The 22,944-nt window shown below is 32.5% G+C and overlaps 1 protein-coding gene across 8 annotated transcripts in view; it reads left to right on the top strand.

Moving 5' to 3' along the window:
- The window catches only part of LOC118203782 (ankyrin repeat and IBR domain-containing protein 1-like), a 253,441-nt gene that overhangs the window by 124,107 nt on the left and 106,390 nt on the right, over positions 1–22,944 (top strand). For all 8 annotated transcript variants that reach the window (XR_015040715.1, XR_015040716.1, XM_085815207.1 and 5 more), the window contains 3 exons: positions 2,025–2,169; positions 6,383–6,555; positions 10,520–10,608. Coding sequence is in view for 6 of the 8 variants with exons in the window: in XM_085815207.1 (XP_085671333.1) it covers positions 2,025–2,169; positions 6,383–6,555; positions 10,520–10,608 (407 nt within the window). In the remaining 2 variants the exon portion in view is untranslated. The remainder of the gene's footprint in view (positions 1–2,024; positions 2,170–6,382; positions 6,556–10,519; positions 10,609–22,944) is intronic.

Here is a 22,944-nt window from a genome sequence, read left to right on the forward strand (position 1 = left end):
CAACGTTGTTTTCCACACCACAGAACATTTAATAAAGATAATCAGAAAAGGTACAAATTAGATTAAATACAAGTGCCGTTTGATACAAATAGGATTCTGTATAGTTTTACCAGTCTTACCACATAACCGATTAGTGCCTACTCGCACTTGTTGATGTATTAAACAGTTCAATTTACCACCTTCGCATGGAAAACTACAGTTCCTTATTCTACACCTTCACATGCAGACAGACATCTCACCACCTTCGCATGGGATAGCAGAAAAGTCTCTGTCATACTCCTCTTTCACCTCACTGCTGGCACATCGGTGAGGCCCTCTGGTGGTTGTGTCGCACTTACGGATACTACATATATATAAATATATTTATATACGTTTGGCGCGGCCGATTGCAACCAAAATACAAGGTGCACATCTACATGTTATAGTAGTCCTATATACAAAATTTCAACGTTCTGAGGCTACTCATTTTTGAGTTATGTGAGATACATACGTTCATACAGAAGCCACGAAAAATTCTCTTCAGAATTCATTTTAAAGCAGTTTTATAATTTTTTTTTTTGGAGGAAAAGAGTCTTTTATTCTGTCCTTACGTACAGATATCACACAAAAACATCGTTAAATTGGATTCAAAAGCGGTCAAAATGGATATTTTCGTTGAAATATGCTGCCTGAAACTTTTCGCGATTACAATACTTCCTTTTTACTTCGTACAAATAAGTAAAAATGAATAAATGTTTTAAGAAGACAACACTGTGCATTAGACAAATAAAATTGTCTTCAAGAACTCTATTAGCTTATTTAAATGCTTAACTTATTTATTAACTTACTTACTTATGCTCTATTAACTTACTTATTAGTAATATTTTTAGTACAGTGCAAGGAGATTTTGATCATGATGTTAATTTACAGAACATTAAAGAAATCCATTTACTGAAAATTCACCTATAGAATTATTAAAAGTGTCAAAAATGTAATTTCTTTTATAGGCATTCTTTCAATGGGCTTTATTAATTTCTTTACTCAGAATCTAAAAATTTTCTTTTATATTATAAAATCTGCAAAATTTTAATATTTGCAGAATTTCTAGTCTAAACGGATTTCTTGTTATCTGGTGTATTTAAATTAGATTGAACCAGATGATGCAAAAACCATAATTTTTAATGTTTCTAGGAATTGCTAATAAATATCTAATAATAAAAATCTGGTAAATAATAATCAAGGAATAAGAAAAGACTGGCATATAGTTAATGTAAGAAGTAGTTTTTAAGACTGATAAAGTGTAGCTAAATCAGAGGTCCTTTTTATGTGTATATGGAATTCTGTGTTAGACATTATGAACTCTGTGTTAGACAAATATTAAATTTCACACCTTTAATTATAAAAGATTCATAGACGAGTACAGAAATTCCCCACTTTTGAGTTCAATTTATTCCTAAGAGTAATTTTTGTGATCCCAGATTCAAAATTTGATTTTGAATTAATTTTAAAATTTTTACTTTTAAATTTTACTTTTAGATACTGAATATGTATTGAGGTTTTCCTAGAACGAGAGCTACATCACTGCATTCCTATTCTATAAAAAATCTTGCTTGGTTGATTTCTCAATAACTTGAATTAAGCATTTAAATGTTTATAGCAATTTTATTAAAGTATGTCTTTGGGTGTCATATGTGTTACTAAATTTGTTTCTCAAAATGATTTCTATATTTAGTTATAATGATACAATGCAATGGATGTTATCATAATGAAAGAAACACTTGAAGTATGTCTGAAAAATTCAGATATTCAAAGAAAGCCATTTGCTTTCACTTTTAATATAACTGGTATTAAGATAAAATCATTGTTGTTTGAAAGTGTTATCAGAATTCAAGGTCTGCCTATCCATTTATGTTTTGACCTTAGTGTAATAATGATTTTCATTATTTTTAAATTTTTATGAACTGACCTTCATCTCTAAATTATCTTTATAGTTAAATAATACATAAACATTTTCCATTAATTATTTTAAATTTTGTTTTAATTAGGTACCTAACTGCAAAAATAGTTGATGGAGAGACTTATAATATATTATGCCCAGCATATCAGTGTCCTCATATGGTTCCTGTTGATGTAATAGAAAAGCTAGTGTCAACTGATATGGTGAAAAGATATCTTCAGTTTGATATTAAGGTACATAATAAAATATTTTTGAATGCATTATTATCCTCATTATTATTATTATCATAATTATTATTATTTACTGTAAAATTTAGCTGTTTGCTACTAAGTGCATTAATTAAAAGCTGTTATAAAATTACTCTGACTGGAAAGTTTTAAATTTCACAAACTGACTGGAGTTATCAAAAATTAATTTATAGTCACAAATATACACTAGATCCCTTGCTATAAATTAATTTTTCGAATTATTTGAGAAACCATTGATCAATCACTTTTGGATTTAGAACTATATCTTATAATACACTAAACATTCAGCAATTATGAAAGTGTGTATAAGTACCAGATACCTCATTTCTAATTTGTTTTATGGTATATTTTTTTTTATATAATCTACTTCTGATAGATGAATGCAATGATGATAGGGTGAAAACAGTTATCATTGCTTGTTATTTAAAAGTCTCTTTGGGAATAAGAAGTGGTAATCAGAGGGAAATAAGACTTGGTACAGTACAAAGTTTGCAATCCAGACTCGTCAGGACTTCGGCGATTCCGGATTAGGGGTTTTTCCGAATTATAGATCATCAATTTGTACTGTTTGTTAAATTAATAAAATACAAGGGGCATCTTAATAGAAAATTGCAGAAGTAAGAGTTACAAACAAATTATCTTACTTGCCTTTGAAATAATCACCAGTAGCTACAACACACTTTTTTGACATCGGTTCTAAAGTTGTTTGTTGTTTTTGGAAATTGTCAGCAGATGCATCTTATGGAATCTCTCAAAGCACGTGTTGTTGGATATTCACAACGTCTGTGAAGCCTAAACCTTTCAAGGCTAATTTAAGGCAGGGTCTGCTGCCTTTAAATTGGGTGAATAAGGAGGGTAAAGAATGGTCACCTTGTGTTGAGTGAGAAAGTTTATCATGTGGATTACAATGTGTGGATAGGCATTGTCATGTTGGGAATTTTTCTGCTCAAACATGCCAGATATGTTGCAGCAGCCATTTCAAAACTCCCTTGTAAACTTCTGCATTTAAAGTTTAACTCTCGAGTAAAAATTCATTGTGGACAAGCCCTTGCTGTGAAAAAAGACAATCAGCATTGCCTTAATCTTGGATTTTGTCATCTGGCTCTTTTTTAGAGGAAGGTAAGAGGAGAACACCATGCTATTGACTGTCGCTTAGTCTCTGGATCATATCAGTAGCACCGGATTTCATCTACAAATCTTCTGCTCTTCCAAATGTTCGTAAGCAATAGTGCTTATGCTGTCTTTGCTTATCTTCAACGCTTCTGTTTTCATTCTGAAAGACAACTGCCGACCATCTGCAAGCATCTTTTCAATATTGTCTGGAATTGTGCTTGTTGATGGTCAACTCGAACGAGGCTTATCCTCGAAACCTTCTTTTTCATCTCTAAATCATTTAAACCACTCAAACATATACTTTCTACTAACTGTTTCAGCACTGAACGCTTGCACTAACATAAGTCACCATCGTTGTTTTCCTTAATTTGAAGTAAAACTTCGTGTTAAAGCGTTGCTCCATTTCCCAATGGCACAAGTTCTCACACTGCTTCACTTGCATGATAGGAGGCGCTTGTTGACATGTCTGTCAGTGCATATGCGCAGGTGTCTCGGCCTAACCAGCACAGTTTTTAACATATGGGACCATTCACCAAACTTTTCAGGTGCACCTTGTATATATATATGAGTACAGAGATTTATTTGGAGTGGGATGTTGCTAATACTGACTTTTTTGGTTGGAATAATAGTGCTAGAGAGAAAGAATTAGATCCGGAAGAAATTAAATTCAGTTAAAATAGCAAATTGCACTCTTCTTTAGCTAATTTCTGGCTGTTGTTATTGCAGCTATTAATTAAAATTAAAGTTTCAATATTTGATTTTGTTGGAACAGAGTTTCTATTTCTGCAGCTGTAGTAGGATCTGCAAAGCAAAAGCTTAGTTGGTACAAGCCTCTGTAGCATTTTTGGCACAAGTAAATGAGTTGGCATAAATCAGGCATAAGAAACTGCAGTAAACTTTTCAGTTTATGGAATTTGTAAAGAAACATGCAGAAATGATAATAAATGAAGATGATATAACAGAAGCTCTGCATTGTGATATCCAATGAGCAATCTGCTAAAGAAAAATCTGTAGTATGGTTTTAAATCCAGAAAGTACCACTAGTGATGAATTTATAAAAAGATGTTTAAGAATGAAAATATTTTAATTGATAGTTTAATGAGAATTTTTGTCATATATGATTTAAACAACAGAACTTGTGGGAAAAATACCTCCCTAAAAAATTAAAGAGAAGGTATTATCGTGAAAAATAAAATAATTTACACAACTTACATTGAAAGAAATGTTTATTAAAACAAATAAATGAATATTGAGCTTTTTTTGTAAATTGTAATTTTCTTAAAGTTAGAAAGGATGTGCTGTTTCATATTTTTAATTTTATAATTTCTGCATGTCATCTTAGCATATTTTAACTGATTATCTAAAATCTGGAAATTTTCAAAGTCCCAATGATCCCAGATCTTAAAATATGCAGGTTTTTTTTTTTTTTTTTTTTTTTTTTTTTTTTTTTTTTGTTTTTTTTGTTTTGTGTGTGTGTGTGTGTGTGTGTAAATGTATGATGTGTGTGTTTTAATTTATGTTGAGAATTTGAGCTGTAGTATTGAGTTCTTATTTATTTAATTACTTATTAGAGTATTCAGGGAATATAAAAAGCAAACAGATTTACTTTTCAGTGAGGATAACAGATAAAGCAGAATTTTAAAAGAGGCGCAAAATTACTCTTAACATGAGCGATAAAATTTAATAGTGAAATTGGGGGTTAAAGTCAATATGAAAAAATATGGTTAAAAGATAAAACTAAAATATTTTTTGTTTGTATGCTTGTTATCAAGTAAAAGTGATGTAACAGGTTAATTTCGAGTAGTAAAAACAAAGAATGATAAACATTAATTACAAAACAGAAATGGTGATGAATAAGTAAAACTATACATTTTTATGAATGGGAAAGATTAATCTGTGCTTCTTTGGACTTTTTGTTTTATTTAGATGTACGCATAGGCATGTATATGTTCGCAACAGTGTGTGTTGCCTTTGTTTTTATGCATGTATGTGTATGAATTTCATGAAATGCCTAATGGCTTAAAAAAGTAGTGTTACAGCCAAAAATATCACGTCGTGGTGCAAAATATCGTGGGAGAAAAGAAAGCAAACAGAAAACATCAGAGTTCTAAAACATCGTGGTACAAAATATCATCGTAAAAAAAAAAAAAAAGGGGGAGTTCAAAAACATCGTTATTTAAAAACATTGTTGTCAAACATATCATGGTAAAAATAAAGCACCTACAAATTATCACATAACTAAAACATCACACACATGCATTTTTCAGGTTTTGAAAGTTGTAAATGCATATTCGCATAAAGATTTGGAAGTGCAAGAAATGTTAACGACATTTTAAGAATAAACAGAAACAAAACAAGATATAATTTTCACCAAAACAATATCAGAGTACAGTGAAAGAAAACATTTTGATAATTAACTAAGCAATTTTTATAGAGGTAACCTCATGCAGTTATTTATCTTCCTTTTTCTAAATATTTTTAGGCTGTATTTTTCATGAAAAATCATGAGTAAAACTTTATAAAAAAGATTAATTTATTAATGACCTTTGTTAATTAACTGTATCTTAATGTAAATTTAAAATTCTGTTAAATGCTATAAGTTGTATTAATGTCCTACTCATTTTTTAATGCTTCAGTTTCCTTCTTACATTTTCAGCAAAAAATGTATTAGTTCATTGAAAAATATAAAAATAAAAATATTCCTCTTTCCTTTTTGCACTCTTAAATCTTTATGTAAAAATGCATTTAAAACTTTTAAAACCTGAAAAATGCATGTGTGTGATGCTATCTTCATACAATGATTTGTAGGTACTTTATTTTTTACCATGATATTTTCAACGATCATGTTTTAAAACTGCGAAGTTTTCAAACCACTTCGTTTTTTATGATGATATTTTGTACAATGTTTTAGAACTGTGATATTTTCTTACGTTTTTCCCATGATGTTTTGTACCATGACATTTTCGCCTTGTGTTGTTTTCTCCACAACATTTTCCCTGGACACTGCAACTAGTAGCCATCCTGTTTATGCAAATTATTGTTCTATGATTTTAGAGGTTCCTTTATTAACTGCATTATTTTACAGGCATTTGTTGAAAGTAATCCCACAATGAAATGGTGTCCACATCCTGGTTGTGCCAGAGCTGTGAAAATGCCTGAATTTGAAAAAATAAACGATGAAATTATGGCAATATCATTTACTGTGCCTCCATCTTTATCTCATTCAGTTGATTGTGGGAATGGACATTATTTTTGTTGGTATGTTTTCATTTATCTAAGATTAAAAATTAAGTTTCTTTATGTGTATGCAATTTGTTTTTATTAGGAAATTAAAATTCTCATTTTCATGTTATATGAGGAACTGTAATATTGATCATTAAGTTATATGTATGTAATTTTGAATGGAAGTACATTTTAAGTAGTGTATTTGCTCTTGTACAAGGTAACCAAAAAAGTTCTTGTTGTTTTGGTCAGTTAAAGTGCTATCTCAAACGATATTTGTTGCCGAAACATAATGTCAGATGGAACAATTCTGAGAATTGCGCTCCCGCAAAATCGGGTTACCATCTTCACTTGGTAAATAGGCTGAAATCCAGATAAGAATCACTTAGATTGGTGAAAGTGACGTTTCCTTTCAAGCGATGATTGGTTTTCCATGTTGTATTTTGTTTTGCTCACACTTTCGTTTTAAACTTTATTGTTAGTTATGGAAAATAATAGAAAGGTGATGGCTCATAAGTAAATCACTTTTATCTCGACTCTGGCGATTCTAAAAGCTAAAGAGAAAAAACATGCAAAGAGAAGTCCTAGTCTTTGTAATGATCTGTTTGTATATATTTGATTTTATTATTGTAAATAGTTATTTTTGTATCCATATATTTATTTAATAACTTTTATGTACATGATATAATGTCATTTATTGATATTTGTGTGGCGATGAGTCAAAAATTTTTATTGCATCCCCAAATTGTTAATATTTCATAAAGGCTACTTGCTCAATTTTTTGTTTAAACTCCCAAGTATAGTTACAAAAGCAAAGGTTATGTGTAAATGGGTGAATTTTAATGACTAGCCTAATGCACAAAATGCACTTCAATTATTTTTCATACTGTGTATTCCATATCCATGATAATGTGCAAAAACTGATGACTACAGTTGCTGACACTTACGTAATCGTTATATGAATTAGAAGTAACTTCAAATAAACTTTTTGGCAATGTTCATTTTTGTATTCATACATAAATATATATACACATCTGATAAGTTATATATTTACTTACACATAGCAAGAGAGATGCAATGGTTTAGAAGTTTTTGATGTATGTTTATTAGTATTAATATAATGAATAAGGTTTTTATTAATGAATGTATATGCAAACTTTTTTATCATTCATAATAATAAATCCGTAAATTTCCAATGTTTTAATATGTAGCATTTATAATAAAAATATAGTTCTTAATGCGCTTATGATCTAAAAAGCTTTTCATTAATAACATGAAGATGAATAGCATACAAATTTAATGTGTATCCTCATTACAATACAAAATCCGTAATCCGGCTGTGTTACATAATCCGGGACTTCGGCGATTCCGGATTATAAATCATCAGTTTAAATCTGTAAGATGGCATGCAGAAATTATGCATTTAAAAATATGAAACCCTAATTTATGAAATAAAGAGCAATTATGATCTAAAAAGTATCAAAATTTACAAAAAAAAAAAAAAAAAAAAAAGCTTAATATTTATTTGTTTATTTTATTAAACATTTCTATCAATGTAAGTTGCTTAAGTTGCTTCATTTTTTATGCTAATAATTTCTCTTTAATTCTATAAGCAGACATAATTTCTGGTTCAGTTACAAAGTTCCGCTTTTCAAGTCCTGTAATTGCTGTGTCGAGAATATTGACTAACTTGTCAATCAAAATTTTTTTGTTTTCAATAACGTTCTCTGTTACTTTCTTCACTATCGGAAGCGTGCATGGGTAAATGCTTTACTGGCTTTACGCGCGTGCAAAACGGACGCGCGCATCAAACGCGCACGCGTAAAGGCTTTACGTACATGCATAAGTTTGTGGCTTTGAGGTCCGAATTATAGATCATTCCAGATAATGAACGTCTGGATTACAGACTTTGTACTGTGTTACATAATTGTGTTACATAATCTATGTTTTAATAAGCATACATATTCGCTGATTATGCAGTTTCAATTTAAAAGTAATAAAAATAATTAGCAGAAAAGTTAAGTCGTGCATATACAAACATATTTAAAACAATTCTATTATATAACAATAACATTCTTTTCAAACTATCAGCACGAAACACAACAAATTTGGCAAACTTTTGGAGATGAATAATTTATAAACAAATCATCAGAAATAGCAGGTCATCACCGAGCACATCATAAAATATTGTCTACTCTAAAATTTCCACGATTATAAATTTAATGAATGTATAAACATTTAAAAATGATTTAGACAGTATATTATAACAAAATAGCAAAATATATATATGGCTTTTTCCGTATTTCTTCAATTAAATCAGCATCTATTTCCACCGTCCATGATTTCACAACGAGAGCCATCACTATATTGAAAATTACCTGTGATTTTTTAGAAGCAAGACTTTTGTCTGATTGATTGAACGTATGTGGAACACGGCTCCAGGCGGAACATTTTTGGAAAAGTTTCTAAATGTTTCGCCTAGCTAGACAAAACATTTGTCGGAGGCCTCCCGCTTAAAGCAGTGCTACAAGAATCTCATTTCTCGGAAATGTCCCGCCTATCCACCCACGTCAATGGAAGTGATAAAGCTCTTTAGATGAAAAAGTCCTAAAACAAATAATAATCACTGCTAATCCTCAAAGTAATCACCATCGACATCTACTACCTTTTGCCAACGAGTGACTAGCTGTGCTATGCTATTGCAGTAAAACTCAGGAGTCTTGGACGCAAAAATGTCCATGAGGTCCTTTTCAAGGCCTGGCTGGTTGTTGAAAGATTTTCCACAAAGGTGGTTATCCAGGGAATAGAAAAGATGGTAGTCTGTTGGCACGAGTATGGTAGATGGGGTAGTGTCTCCCAGCCCAGTCGCTGGATGGTGTCCCTGGCCTCCCAAGCCTCATGCAACCTCGCATTTTCATAGAGGAGGAGTACACCCTTCCGATTAGCCAGTGCTGGTTCTTTATGTATCAGTGCCTGATGGACATGTTGCAACTGCTGTGAGTACAGGCCTGCCGTGATGGTTTTGCCCACTGGCAGGAGCTTATAGTGCACCACTTGGCAACTAGCCCACCAAGCATGATCTTGCATAGGTGGAGAGTAGGTCTCGCAGTGTGAGGCTCAGAGTCCTGTGGTGACAACCAATGTCTTGAATGCCTGGGTTGTCATACTGGACCCTGCTCATGAGTGCTCGATCAAATACGCTTGCATTGCAGTGAGGAGTAAGCAATGACAAACAGGCAGCGACATGCTGTTGCGTGTTTGCGTCAGACAGTGACTGGGGTACCCACTTGCTCAGCTTGTATGCCTTTCCTATGTGGTGCAAATTGAGTTTGATCGTTTCATCACATACCTGGAAATGTGCAACAAGTTCACCACATGTTTGGCTACTGTCACTCTCTATTTCTGCTCTCAGGGCCTATATCATCCAATACTTTTGGCCGACCACTGCATGGTGTATCACTAAGAGACATATTCCCTGACCTGAACTTCTGGAACCATTGCCTAGTGTTCATTCGTTAACTGCATCATCCCCAAAGGCTTGGCAAGTTCACAGACTCCATTCTGCTGCTGACAGGCCTGCTTTAAAATCCCACAGCAAACAACTCCAAACGAGCACCTTTGAAGCATCCATTTCAATTAGTCATGTGTGAGTTATGTATGAAGTACCAATGCAGTCTGCTTTTATACTCTCGGTCAATTTCTGGACTCCCATCCTAATCACTTCATCGCCAGGTTTTGGCGGTTATTTTTTTTTGCTGGGGTTTACTCTTCTAATGCTATACCAAAAAAAAACGACATGAACATTTTTGGTTACCTTGTAGCTTATTTTTGAGTGTAGTGAGTGTTATCTTATTTTGAGTGAGTTTTCATTATAATAGTCCATGATATATTTATATTTATAAGCGTGTTTGGCATATACATATTCAAAATTATGTTATTAAATTATTTGTTACCAAAGAGTATATCCTATGGATTTTCTGCAATTATTTTCTTGTGATAGGGAGTGTTTAGGTGAGGCACATGCTCCCTGTGGCTGTGAAAAATGGCGAGAGTGGCATAATAAAATAGCTGAAATTAAACCTCAGGAATGTAAGTAAATCTCAATATATTAATTGAATTTGCTTATAGTTTTAACTAATATTTTTGAATTAAATGTCTGAATAACCCCTTCCCCTCTAGAAAATTATTATGTAGAAACTTTTTATTAACCTAAAAAAGTTGTGTAATTTTATTATATTTCCATTTTGTGGCTAACTTCTATTTTATTTGTATTCTGTAATGATCAGAATGACATTCTAAAATTTAAAAAATATTGGATTATTGCAGAAGCTTATGCTTAATTTTCGTAGATTCATATTTCCAGGTATGATCACAGGGCAGCAGTGTTGTTTACTTCATAGACATGTGTTGCGATAGTGACTGGGTAGCTGCATGATGTGTGATTTTCAGAGATTGTTGATTAATGTCAGTTTACATGAAAGGATTTTATCAAAATGGAGAATGAAAAGTTGCATATATGTCTTAATTTGAATCTGTTTCAGAAAATAAATCAATAAAATAAGTATTGGTACTCCAATAAAAATATTTTTATGTATATGCTTTTATTTTTAGCACAGTAAAAACAGAGTTTTGCAAATTTTTAAATGGTGAATGGATGATAATCTGCTTTGAAACAGCCTTTTGCCAAAAGCAAAAGATTTGATTGTGCTTTAGTGAAGATAAGTGAAGGATTACAACAGAAGAAATCAATGTGAAGCTTTAGATTGACAACTTGTTTACACTTAATCATTTACAAAAACTTCGATTCACTGCCAAAATTAATGGGTGTAATGTTATCTGATAGAAAAGAATAAGTTGGGCCCTATTTTTTTTACTGTATCTGTACTTGCAGGAAAAGATTGATATTTAGCACATATTGAAAAGTGGGTGTCAAACAAATACATACAATGAATCATGTTCTAATATTTTTTCCACTTTGCAAAAGTGTGGCCTGACATTGTGATTTGACCGATGTTGGCCAAACTATAAAAGCATTCAAATTCCACATCAAGCAGTATGAATTTATGTTCAAAAAGGAGAAATAAAAAAATCATTGATAGCTAATCATAGTTAGGCACTAAATCACCGTTCTGATTTTGGTTCTGCAAATATTCTACATAAATCTTCTTTATGTAGCCAATTGGATTTCCTTCAAATTTTTCAAATTCACAAAAATTTAACCTCTTTAATTAATGACACTGAGGTGAGCCCATTTTCCCCTAACACTTAACATTAACCCCTAACATTATTAGAAATTCTGGCAAAAGGACAGAATTTCTAATATTTTAGTTTTTCAGGTTTTATTATAGTTATCCTCATTAGATGGTGTAACATTCATTTTCACTTTGCCCTGCAATCTATATATTTTTGCATTTTCTTTTCTTTTCAAGAAAAGAGATCTTTGTGTGATTGGCCTTAAAACTAATAAGAGTTTTATTCAAAATTGACAGCAAACTTAGGTTGCTTTTTAGCCTAATTTTATGGCAATTTGAATTTTAATGATTGGTGATATTCAGTTAAAGATTAAAAAAAAATAATAATAATAATAAATATCAAAGCTTTCAGATTTTACATTACACCCAAAGGGGCATTTCTTAACATTTTGTGTGTTACCTTTATTTATTAAATATCATGTTCTTCGCACTTAAACCATAAAATTCAATTCAACAACAATATGACAAAATAATTTTAAAATGAGCATATCATTAGAATTTCCGATAAACAGTTTCGCACACTGGAGACAAATACTTTTTTTTCCATACAGTGTTGCCATTTTTCGCTTTGAAATCATTGAGTTTGTTAATCAAAAATTAACTTAAGTGTTATAAAATCTTAAATTGATAATAAAATGAATTCCAAATTAGGGTTTCCAGATGCCCACAGGCGGTGGACAATTACATTATTCAAAATTTAATGGCCCTAGGTACCCTTGTTTTATCACAATGCAAGAAACATACATTTATGCAGATTCTTCATTATTTAATTTCTTTAAATATAACACAGGGCCATAATATTTGGTAGCAACAGTTTGAATAGTGAAACAGACATTTAAAGTTTTTGACAAAATTAATACTCTTTTGGAGTAAAAATAAAAAGAGGTTCAATGCACTTCAGAGTATTTTGCAGGCTTTTCTAAGAAGGGCATGTTATTCTGTGTAAGTTTATTCTAAACTCAGCAAAATGGTTTGATATGTGTGTAGCATTGTGCACTAAGGGAGAAGTAACATTTACAAGGTATCCAACATAAAATCAGTTGGATGCTGATAATCAGAATTTTAATGCTATCTAAAACTAACAGCTTTTAATGAATGTGGAAAACTTTCCAAGAAAATCAGTTCATTAGTTGAAAACGTTTTTTTTTTTTTTTTTTTTTTTGTGGGGGGGGGGGCATTTGTAAAATTGTAGTGAAGAAATTTAACAGGAGACTAAACAAAAAGGAAAAGCAAAAGCAAATTTGTTAATTTCTTACTCTGTGATATTTGTGTGTGTTTTTTAATATAAATTCCTTTTAGTTTGTCCAGTTCATACTAAATTACATTAACAAGGAATGTTAAAAATTGCCCAAGAATTCAAATCTGGTTCTAAACTACAAATTTCATTAATTAACTTGAAAAATGAACCTGTGGAGAAAAGATCCTAAAAGAGAAAATGACAAGATTATCATTCTTTATGGTAAAAAAGATTTTCTGAAAGCTTTGTTAGTAATAAAAGGATGAGAGTTATTACTTTCATGAACAATAACTTTTAAAACTTTTGAGCCCAAAAGTTGAGTAATAACTTAAGTGCCTGAAGAACTGATGAATAGAAGAAAGTAATTTTTGTTTGGTAGAATGATGATGTTAGTCATCAATAGGCAGGTGGATATTAAAAAAGAAATCATTAAAGGGCCTGAATTCTTTATGCTGTAAAAAACTGTGTGGAATGAAAAGAGTCTATTTAAAAATTTTCTGAGTTTTAAGATAATCCAAATTTTTTAATTCATAAAGTGTTTGTAAATTAATCTGTTTTTACATCTAGAAAGAAAAAAAGAATCGATAAATAACCAACATAATGAACTTACTTTTGGAGCCAGTTATCTACAGACACTTGATGCAGTTCTATCACCTTATAGCATTATATTTGAGTTTCACTAACCAATGACTGATTTGATTTTTAATTTCATCTTACGTATTGTCTCATTTCATGATAGGCTTGTTCATTCCAGAGATTATACAGATTAGAATGGCAAGCAGTTTAGTGCAGGATTATCAGGAAAGAATCTTCCAATTTCAAGGTTTAATATTTTCCATAATTATAAACAGAAATTTATAAATAATATGTTATTGTAAAGGGGAAAATGTTACTTTTTCTCATAAGTGTTTGATAGGACTTCTTTTAGTCACTCGTGTAATAGCAATGGGATATGCCATTTCTTGCCAAATATGTCGTAATGTGTCACTATTAACTATTTATAAAGCATCACAAATGCAATGTGGCAAACTTGTAGGCAAAGGTGGTATGAATAGAAGGTCTTTGACATATCCTCAAAGGCAGAAGTCACATCAAGGTTAAGTCAAATGAGCTAGGAAGATAATTATGTGGGACCGAATCATCGGCTGCACTGCAACCAATCCAATGGTGTGGGAGTTCTCTGCTTAGAAATTAAAGCTTCGTTCAGATGGGGGCGTAAAGAGCATAAGTAGTTAAAGCCGAGCTTCATTGCCAAGGCAACCAGTCTGTGCAACGTCACAAAATCTGGTTTAGGGCTCGTGGCATAGGGTTTAAAGTTTTCAACTTTACGCCGAGTTTGGGATGAGTGTCGACCAATTTGAGCGAAGCTAAAACGAAGCGGTGTTCTACAGAAGATTTCGCTGTCACAAAACAAGCAGAGCGAATGCGGGAAATCAATTAAGCAGGAGAACAGTGTGGGAAAGTTGTAGACACATCCACCATGCGCAAATTTAGCTTCTCTCATTGGCCACAGCTTACACCCCGTTCTCGCATGTGTGAACGGAATTCCCGTATTTTATGCCCATATGACTACGCCTCTATGCCCTTTACGCCACCGTCTGAACACAGCCTTATGGGCCTCCAAATGCCAATGGGACAGTGCACCATCTTATTGAAAAATAAAAATTTTGCATAGCTTCCTTCAAGTGAGAGAAAACCCAAATTTCCAGTATATCGAGGTAGGTAATACACTCTCTGGTTTTTTGACACACACACACACAAAAAAAAAAAAAAAAAAAAAAAAAGGTGGTTTATAAACCTATGATAAATATACTGCACAAAAGGCATTTACTTTGGGGGAATCCCATACAGGCTCAATGTTGGCATGGGGATTTTCTGATCCCCAAACTAGTACACTGTGGCGGTTTACTTTGCCACTTAAATTAAAAGGGGCTTCATCACCAAGTACAAGTTGATTGCAAAAATATTCGTCTTGTATAGCTTCATCAATGAAAAGACAGTAGTTTAGACATTACAACTTATCACTAGGCTTCATTACTTTCATGCTTTGCAATTTGTGAGGCTTAAAATGGAATTTTTTAAAGTAAACTTGTGTCAGTGCATTTTCAGAATTATATCAGCTAATTGTGATGATTAACTAAGTTAGCTTTCATGTAGAACCTGAAGGATAAAAGTTGAATTAATAAGAATTAAATATAATTTTATATTAAGTGTTACACAGCTTAGCAACTAATCATGTGGCAGCATGTAGTGAGGTCTATGTTAACACTTTCTTCTCATGCCACTTAGCCTCAAGTGCAGATCTGAACACCTATCCTGGCAGCAAATATGTTAAAACATAGAAGAAAAAAAGTTTATTAGAATGGGTCTTGAACTTTCTCATGCTAAAAGCTACATTTACATGGTTTAAAGGAAGCTTAGTAAAGACAATTAATTTGTCCTTTAATGCATTAAATATGGAATGGTTGAAATCTGATTGAAAAGCTAGAAACTAGACTTCAAGCATTTGGGATATTAACATGAACTGTGGATTAAAAAGAAAAGGACACTGAAATTAAGTATTCTGAAGCTTATAACAAAATCAAAAACGTTCATTGATTAAATAAAGATAAATACTACAGTCAAAAGTCGTTAATCTGGACTCATCGGGACTTCGGCGATTCCGGATTATCGATTTTTCCGGATTATAAATCATCAGTTTAAATCTCGTAAGATGGCATGCAGAAATTCTAAAATTAAAAATATGAAACCGTAATTTATGAAATAAAGAACAATTATGATCTAAAGGGTATCAAAATTTACCAAAAAAAAAAAAAAAAAAGAAAAAAAAAAAAGGAAGAAAAGAAAAAAAAAAAAAGCTTAATATTTATTTGTTTACTTTATTAAACATTTCTCTCAATGTAAGTTGTTTAAGTTGCTTCATTTTATGTGATAATACTTTCTCTTTAATTCTATAAAAAGACATAATTTCTTGTTCAGTTACAAAGTTCCGCTGTTCAAGTCCCGTTAATTGCTGTGCCGAGAATACCGACTAACTTGTCAATCGAAATTTTTTCGTTTTCACTAACCTCTCTGTCACATTCTTCATGTCTTTATCCATTTTTTGCAGCAATTCCACTTTTTGTTTGTTGGACATCGAAACATACTTTCGTTTTGTAGATCCTTTGGAAGTTCCAGCATTGGAAATTCTATTTGACATAATCGAAAGTTCAATTTTACTTTTATAAAATTGCTCTTACAGTCTGCAAAAAATAATAAGCCAGATCCAATTCGAAGATTAAGGAACAACGCAATCATTAACATCAACTGAAATAGATAATTAGATAATTTTAGCCTACACCGTCCGTTATACATTAAACGCGCAGGCGAAAACGTATTCTGCACTTGCGCACATGCATATGCGCAGTAGTCAAGGTCTTACACGCACGCGTAAAACGCCTGTGCGCATGTGCCAATGCTGCGCATGCACAGAAAGTTCTTAGCTTTGAGGTCCGGATTATGGGTGTCGGAATTAACGACTTTTGACTGTATATAAGTAACTTTGAATTCACCTTATTTAAAATTTTTACCATCACCATACCATAAATTATTCACCTTATTATTTATTTCTTTAATTTTGGTTTTGCTATGCTAATGACACTTTTATGATTATTATTTTTTTGATGGCAAGATAAATGTTCAATAAATATGTTATGATTTAAAAACATCAGCTGATATTGCCATTCAGTTCATTTTTTAATTTGAATGATTTCTTTATTCTTTTCTAGGTAATTTAATAAATTATATTAAATTGAATTTGATACTGTGTTATATCAGTAATTCTTTTGTGCTTGCTTGTCATGCCAAATTTTGTAATTAGGCTAAAAAGGATTTTTTTTTTTTTTTTTTTTTTTTTTTTTTTTTTTTGTGTGTGTGTGTGTGTGTGTGTGTGTGTGTATTATTTGATGTTTCATCCTGAAAATTTTATTTTAACCCTGAATTCCCATGGAAAATGCACAAGATTCACTCCCCAGTTCCACCATTTTTTACATAGGAGTGCATAGTTATGCGATGTATTAGGGGGAAAAAATAAGTGCAAGTTTTGCTGTCTAAAAACTGTTTACTTTTACAAAATAAATAATAAAAGAAAAAATGAAAATACAAAATTTAATGTTTACTGTAAAAGTATAATAAGAAAGATGTAAATATGATAAAAAGGATGTTTGTATAATAAAAACAATCCCCCAAAAATGTCGTTTTGATCAATTTATTTTTAGACCAGTTAAGTGTAATATCAGGTTTCTAGTGTTATACCTTGTAAAATCAGTATACCTAAATGGAAAGTGTAGAGGCAGCATAGGCAAATTTTTTTCACATCAAGTCGTATTCAACGTTGGGCATCTTTCGTAGAATAATTGCTGTCCTCTGACTGTCTGTCCTTGTTATCTGACATAATATCATATTCTGAGCTGTCCAATCCTGAAGATGACGGAAAGTAATCGTCTATTTCTCTGTCAGATATTCGTAAAAAAAGCACCTATTACAAATGGTGAGTGAAAACGGAAGACACAGAATAAAAGAAGTACGTTTTACTCAAACAGAAACACGAGCAATAACTGCACAGTCATAAGTCATCACTGTCACAGATATTCCTAAAAAAAGCACCTACTACAAACAGTAAATAAAAGTGGAAGACACAGAATTTTAAAAAAATACATTTTACTCAAACAGAAACATGACTAATAACCGTATAGTAATTACTTTCACCATTTCAGAAACACCCCCCTGCCAATTCCTCTCCTTTCTTCTCTGAAATAGTATCCTCCTTTGCATACTCTGTCAAGGTCATTGTGGTGTCAAAGCTTTACTAATAATTTTACTGGTAGCAGCACAAAGCAAATGATAGCATTTCTGAAGGGCATATACACATATGCCCAGGGCAGTTAACGCATCAGCTGAGCAAGGTGTACATATACGCCCATGGCGGTTAAGGGATTAATGAGTAACTTAATTGTGTTGAGTGATTTAAAATTCTGTATGCAGAACTTTATGTTCAGTCTGATGCCAAGGAACCATATTAGTATGGAAATATATGACTGGAAATGCTATCCAGATATGCCAGTGTTTGCTGCTTACTAGCAAATAGTTAGGCAGCACAAAATGTTGTCATTTGAATTGTTTCCTTTCAGAGTGTAAGATAGAACTACAGAAAATGTAGAGATGGCTAGTATGCCCTTCATCTAAAAGGTAGGGGATTGGAAATGGACAGACTGTGGTGTAGTTATATCATGATCATCAATAGATACATGCCCAGTCATTAAATAGCTGAGCATTTGTTCTGAATTATTCAAAGAAAACAGGCAGGATTGTTGTCAGGTACAAAAGATATGCACAACTGCATTGTTAGAAGTGTCTTGAGATCAACTTAGCTGTATGCCGGACTGATTGCAACCACTGAACTCCACAAAAAGTTTTTGTAAGAAAGTATTTCTCAAGACAGCATATGGTAAATATTAGATGGGAATTTTTAAGTACCTTTCATATGCTATGAGTCCAATCATTTGAGGCAAGAGATTACAGTCAGTGCATGGAATTTGCTTTTTAATTTTTGAGACATGTTATAGAACTGGGTGCATTATTTCAACAGTGGACAGTTCCAGCATGGGTTCTCCATACTTATGAAGTTTCCTTCTATTTTGATCGTGATATTAATGTTTACAGTATATGTATGTTAGTGCATATGTCAAATCACATGCCACTTGCATTCACTGTGTAAAAATAATTCACCATCAATGTTTGAGAGTGCTTAGTTGAGAACTTTTATTGGATTATACCTTCTTCCCTCATGATTTGATTGACAGACATATGGGAGATTCTTGTCTGATGTCATATTGAAAATGCTACATGGTGTTCCTGCACTTGCTTGCTTCATTGGGCTTGGTTCAAATTGTGGGGAAGGTAGGGATGTTTGTAAGTGTGTTGTGTCTATGTAGCATGGGGTATTCAAAATACACAGCTAGCTGATAGTTTACTTTTTGGGGGGGTAGGGGAAAAGAGCTGCCATGACAGTATGGTGGTTAATGACGACTTATCCATTGGATCCAGATTTGAATTCTGAAGATGGCATGGTTGTTTGTCACTGTATAGTATAGTGCAGCTAAGGGACACTCAAAATACATGACAAGCCACAAGTCCTCTTGTGTGGTTGGAAAGAGGGGTAGGAGACCGTCGGATCGCCCTCTGGACTATTCTCCTTCAAAACGGGCAGAAGCTTAGCAGTTATCAAAACCTGGTGAGACCTAATATACACCTATGAGAACTCATAAATCCCAGCCCTTCTTTGACCTATGCCTGTTGTCATTTCTATATTCCATAGTTCTATTTGGGAGAGCTTTCGATTTCTATATTCGATTCAAATCACTACTTCAATGAAGTCTTAACAACTTTTATTTACACACATCTTTTATAGTACAATATATACATAATTCGAGATTAATTTCAAATCAAAAGATGGGGATTATACCCCCTTTATATCAAATTCTATCAAGAGGAATTGAGTGAGCGACCGCTCTCTTCCAAGTTCGTTTTTCGACTCCTCATTGCCACTGGCAGAAGAGAAACTTTCGCTCATTTCGCATTCAAGTTGTAACATTTCTCCCACCTTTTGATTTTTGACAAATTATGAAAAAATCAAAACAATTGTGCAATGAAAATTGAAATACAAATATAAGATGAGTAATTTAAATCTTACCAAAATCAACAATTTTATCTAGGCGTAACAAATATCTTGAATATTTTAAACTTACTTAATATTCTGCAAACTTACATTCTTTGAACAACAGGCAAAAAATTCTTTTCTGAAAAATACTAGTAAAGAGATTAATTCACTAAACTGGAAAATCAAATTGTATACAAAATTAAATTCAAAGAAAGGAATAAAGAAAACAAATAATAGTGGTACTGAAACAAAATTAAACTAATTAAAGTTCTTTGGTTTCACAATTTTTCTGCCATATCTACTAAATTGAATGTTTTTATCAGAATTTTCAAGTTCACAGTTTTTGCTATCAATTACTAAATCATTCATTTTACCAGTATTTCTTGAAGATGTGGATGATTCAGTAGTTTTAAGCTCGAAGATAGATTCTTTATTGTCTACCTCCATTGGAAATACTCTTTGAACTGGTCTTAACAGTTCACCACTAGATGTTTTTACTTTCACCACTCTGATGTTGTTGTCTTTTCCTGGGTATGCTTCGATCACACGACCCATAGGCCAGTCTGTTCTTTTCCTTTTATCGTCCTCTACAAACACTAAATCACCTTTCTTGATAGTTCGCGAAGGTACAATCTTTGGTCGATGTATTAACATACCAAGATATTCATCTCTAAATCTTTTACGAAATTCCACACACAACTTTTAGTGGTATTGCCATCTTTTCGATAAGTTGATTTTATCCAAACTGTCCAGATCCGGAACACCTTCAGTTCACGCATCCTGAATAAACATAGATGGAGTGAGTGCACATAAATCGGTGGAATCTTCTGACTTGTAATGTTAATGGTCTGGAGTTGATATTTGCTTCTGCATCTCATAGGATAGTTAACATTTCTTCATATGAAAGTAATGCTTTTTCCAGGACTCTTCCCAATAATTTCTTGATCATCTGAACCAGTATCTCCCACCAGCCGCCCCGCCATGCTGCAGTTGGTGGATTTAACTTCCACTGAATTTTCATTATCGAAGAACTTCTGATAATTTGGTTCCAGTCAACAGATCGGAGCAAATTCCTTGTCCCTACAAAAATTGTGCCATTGTTGCCGTATACTACTCTTGGCCTTCTTCTTCGTGCTATGAATCTTCTAAATCTGAGAAAAAATCTGTTAGTCGATAAGCTTTCAATTAATTTTAAATGAACCGCACAATAAACTCCACAAGTAAAAAGCAAGATCCAAGCTTTTCTATTTTCTTTTAAATTTTATTTTTTCAAGCTTTTCTATTTTATTTAAGTGGTCTTGCTACGTCAATACCTGTCACCTCAAATGCATAAGCATCTCTGACTCGATCTTCTGGGAGAGGACAAGGCACTGTATCAAGAGATTTCGCCGAGTGTCTCTTGCACCGAACGCACTTCGATATGACTCCTTGTACTGTTTTTCTTCCTTTTATTATCCAAAATTTTTGACGAATATTGGTCAAAAGAACTTGAGTACCAGCATGTAAAAGTTGTAAATGGTAGTCTTGTATCATTCTTTCTACTAATTCATGTTTGGATGGAAGTACAATGGGGCACCGGAAGTTTTCATTATCATGTCTTCTCAAAATCTTCGTTTTCAATATTACATACCTGCCAACTTTTACGAATTTTTCGTAATTTTTACGAAAATGCGTTTGTCTTTACGATTTTACGATCGTAATCCAATTTTTACGATTTTTTTCCTTTTTCAAGTGTTTTTAGTGATTTTTGTCGAAATTTTAGAATTTTTCGCCAATTCAGCGATTTTCGCCAATTGCATCGTGTTTTACCGCCAACTACCGACTACTTCGAATCCAGTAACCTGTGGTTTCTCCCAACTCGCCGCTTAACCAGCCAATCCAATGCGCTGAACTTGTTTCTCCCACTCTTTTCTTTGTGGGCGCCAGGTTATTTTTTCAGCGTGAATAGTCGCATTCTTTTTTTTTTTTTTTTTTTTTTTTTTTTTTCCCTCCCTCTGTGTGTGTGTTTGCATGTGCTACGAATTTTCTTAATACGTCGTTATTACGAAATGAGTTCAAAAAAACCGTATTCTCAATATTTTCTTCCTGCCTACAAAGCCGAATTTCCAACAATTAAGGAATCCTTCAAAGGAAATAACTATGCATTTTGCAACGTGTGCGTGTGTGACTTCATAATAAGTCACGGTGGAAGAAGCGACATTGTGAAGCATTTTAAGTCTAAAAAGCATGAAGTTAATGATTCGGCTTCGACAACGTCAAAGAAAGTGGTTGATTTTTTTTCAAATTCGGCTACGAATTCGGATGATGTAATTTTTGGCAGAATGTTTGTTTACACAGTTTGAAGACTTTGCCAGTTCTGGAGAAGATAGACTTGATGTCCTCGTTGGTACCTTAAAAAGAATAAAAAGAGCTGATGGAACACCAAAATGTGATAGACTAGCAAGAGTTTTATGTGCTATTCTCGTAATTTCACACAGTAATGCTGAGTGCGAGAGAGTCTTCAGTGTTGTGAAGGAAAACAAAACTATGTTTCGTTCTTCAATTTCACCAAAAACTCTAGAAATCATTTTAATTGCTAAATGTTATGAGGAAACTAATTGTTATGACAGGAAATTTTCCAAAGAATTTTTGGCTAAAGCCAAAAAATGCACTCTAAATTCATTGCATTTTTTTTTTTTTTTTTTTTTTGTAACATTAAGTTCTTGTTTTATGTTTCCTAATAAAGCTTTTAGTTACTACTTAATTGAGATTTACTAATGTAAGTACAATTTTCTTTTTTCTATTTGTATAAATTGTTATTTTTTTAATATCAAAGCATGATATTATTTCTTCGTGTTCTTCTGAATTTTGGAGAAATCTTCTGAATTTTTATCTTTAGAGGTTGGCAGGTATGATATTATAATCCATTCTTCATCTCTGAAAGTAAAATGTCCCTTCAACTGTTCTTCACTAGAGAATGCTTCTTTTTGAACGATCTTCACTAATTTCTTCTCAGCAGTGTCCAATTCTTCAACACTCAGGGTTTGGCCATAATATCTTCCTCCATGTCTACAATTATTTATGAATCTTAGAATCCAAGAATTCATTCTCACAATTTTAAAGTAACTTGAAAAGTAAATCAGGTACCATTTTTCAGCGGTGATATTAGCCAAAGTCGAAATAATGTTCTTTCGCTTTTCTTTCATAATTTCTTCTTCGTTAGTAATCACTTCACTAGTTGGCCACTCTTCATCATTCTT

This window comes from Stegodyphus dumicola, chromosome 4, assembly GCF_044657685.1.
Source record: "Stegodyphus dumicola isolate Sdum_Otavi_A_Nest chromosome 4, ASM4465768v1".
Taxonomy (NCBI): Eukaryota; Metazoa; Arthropoda; class Arachnida; order Araneae; family Eresidae; genus Stegodyphus; species Stegodyphus dumicola.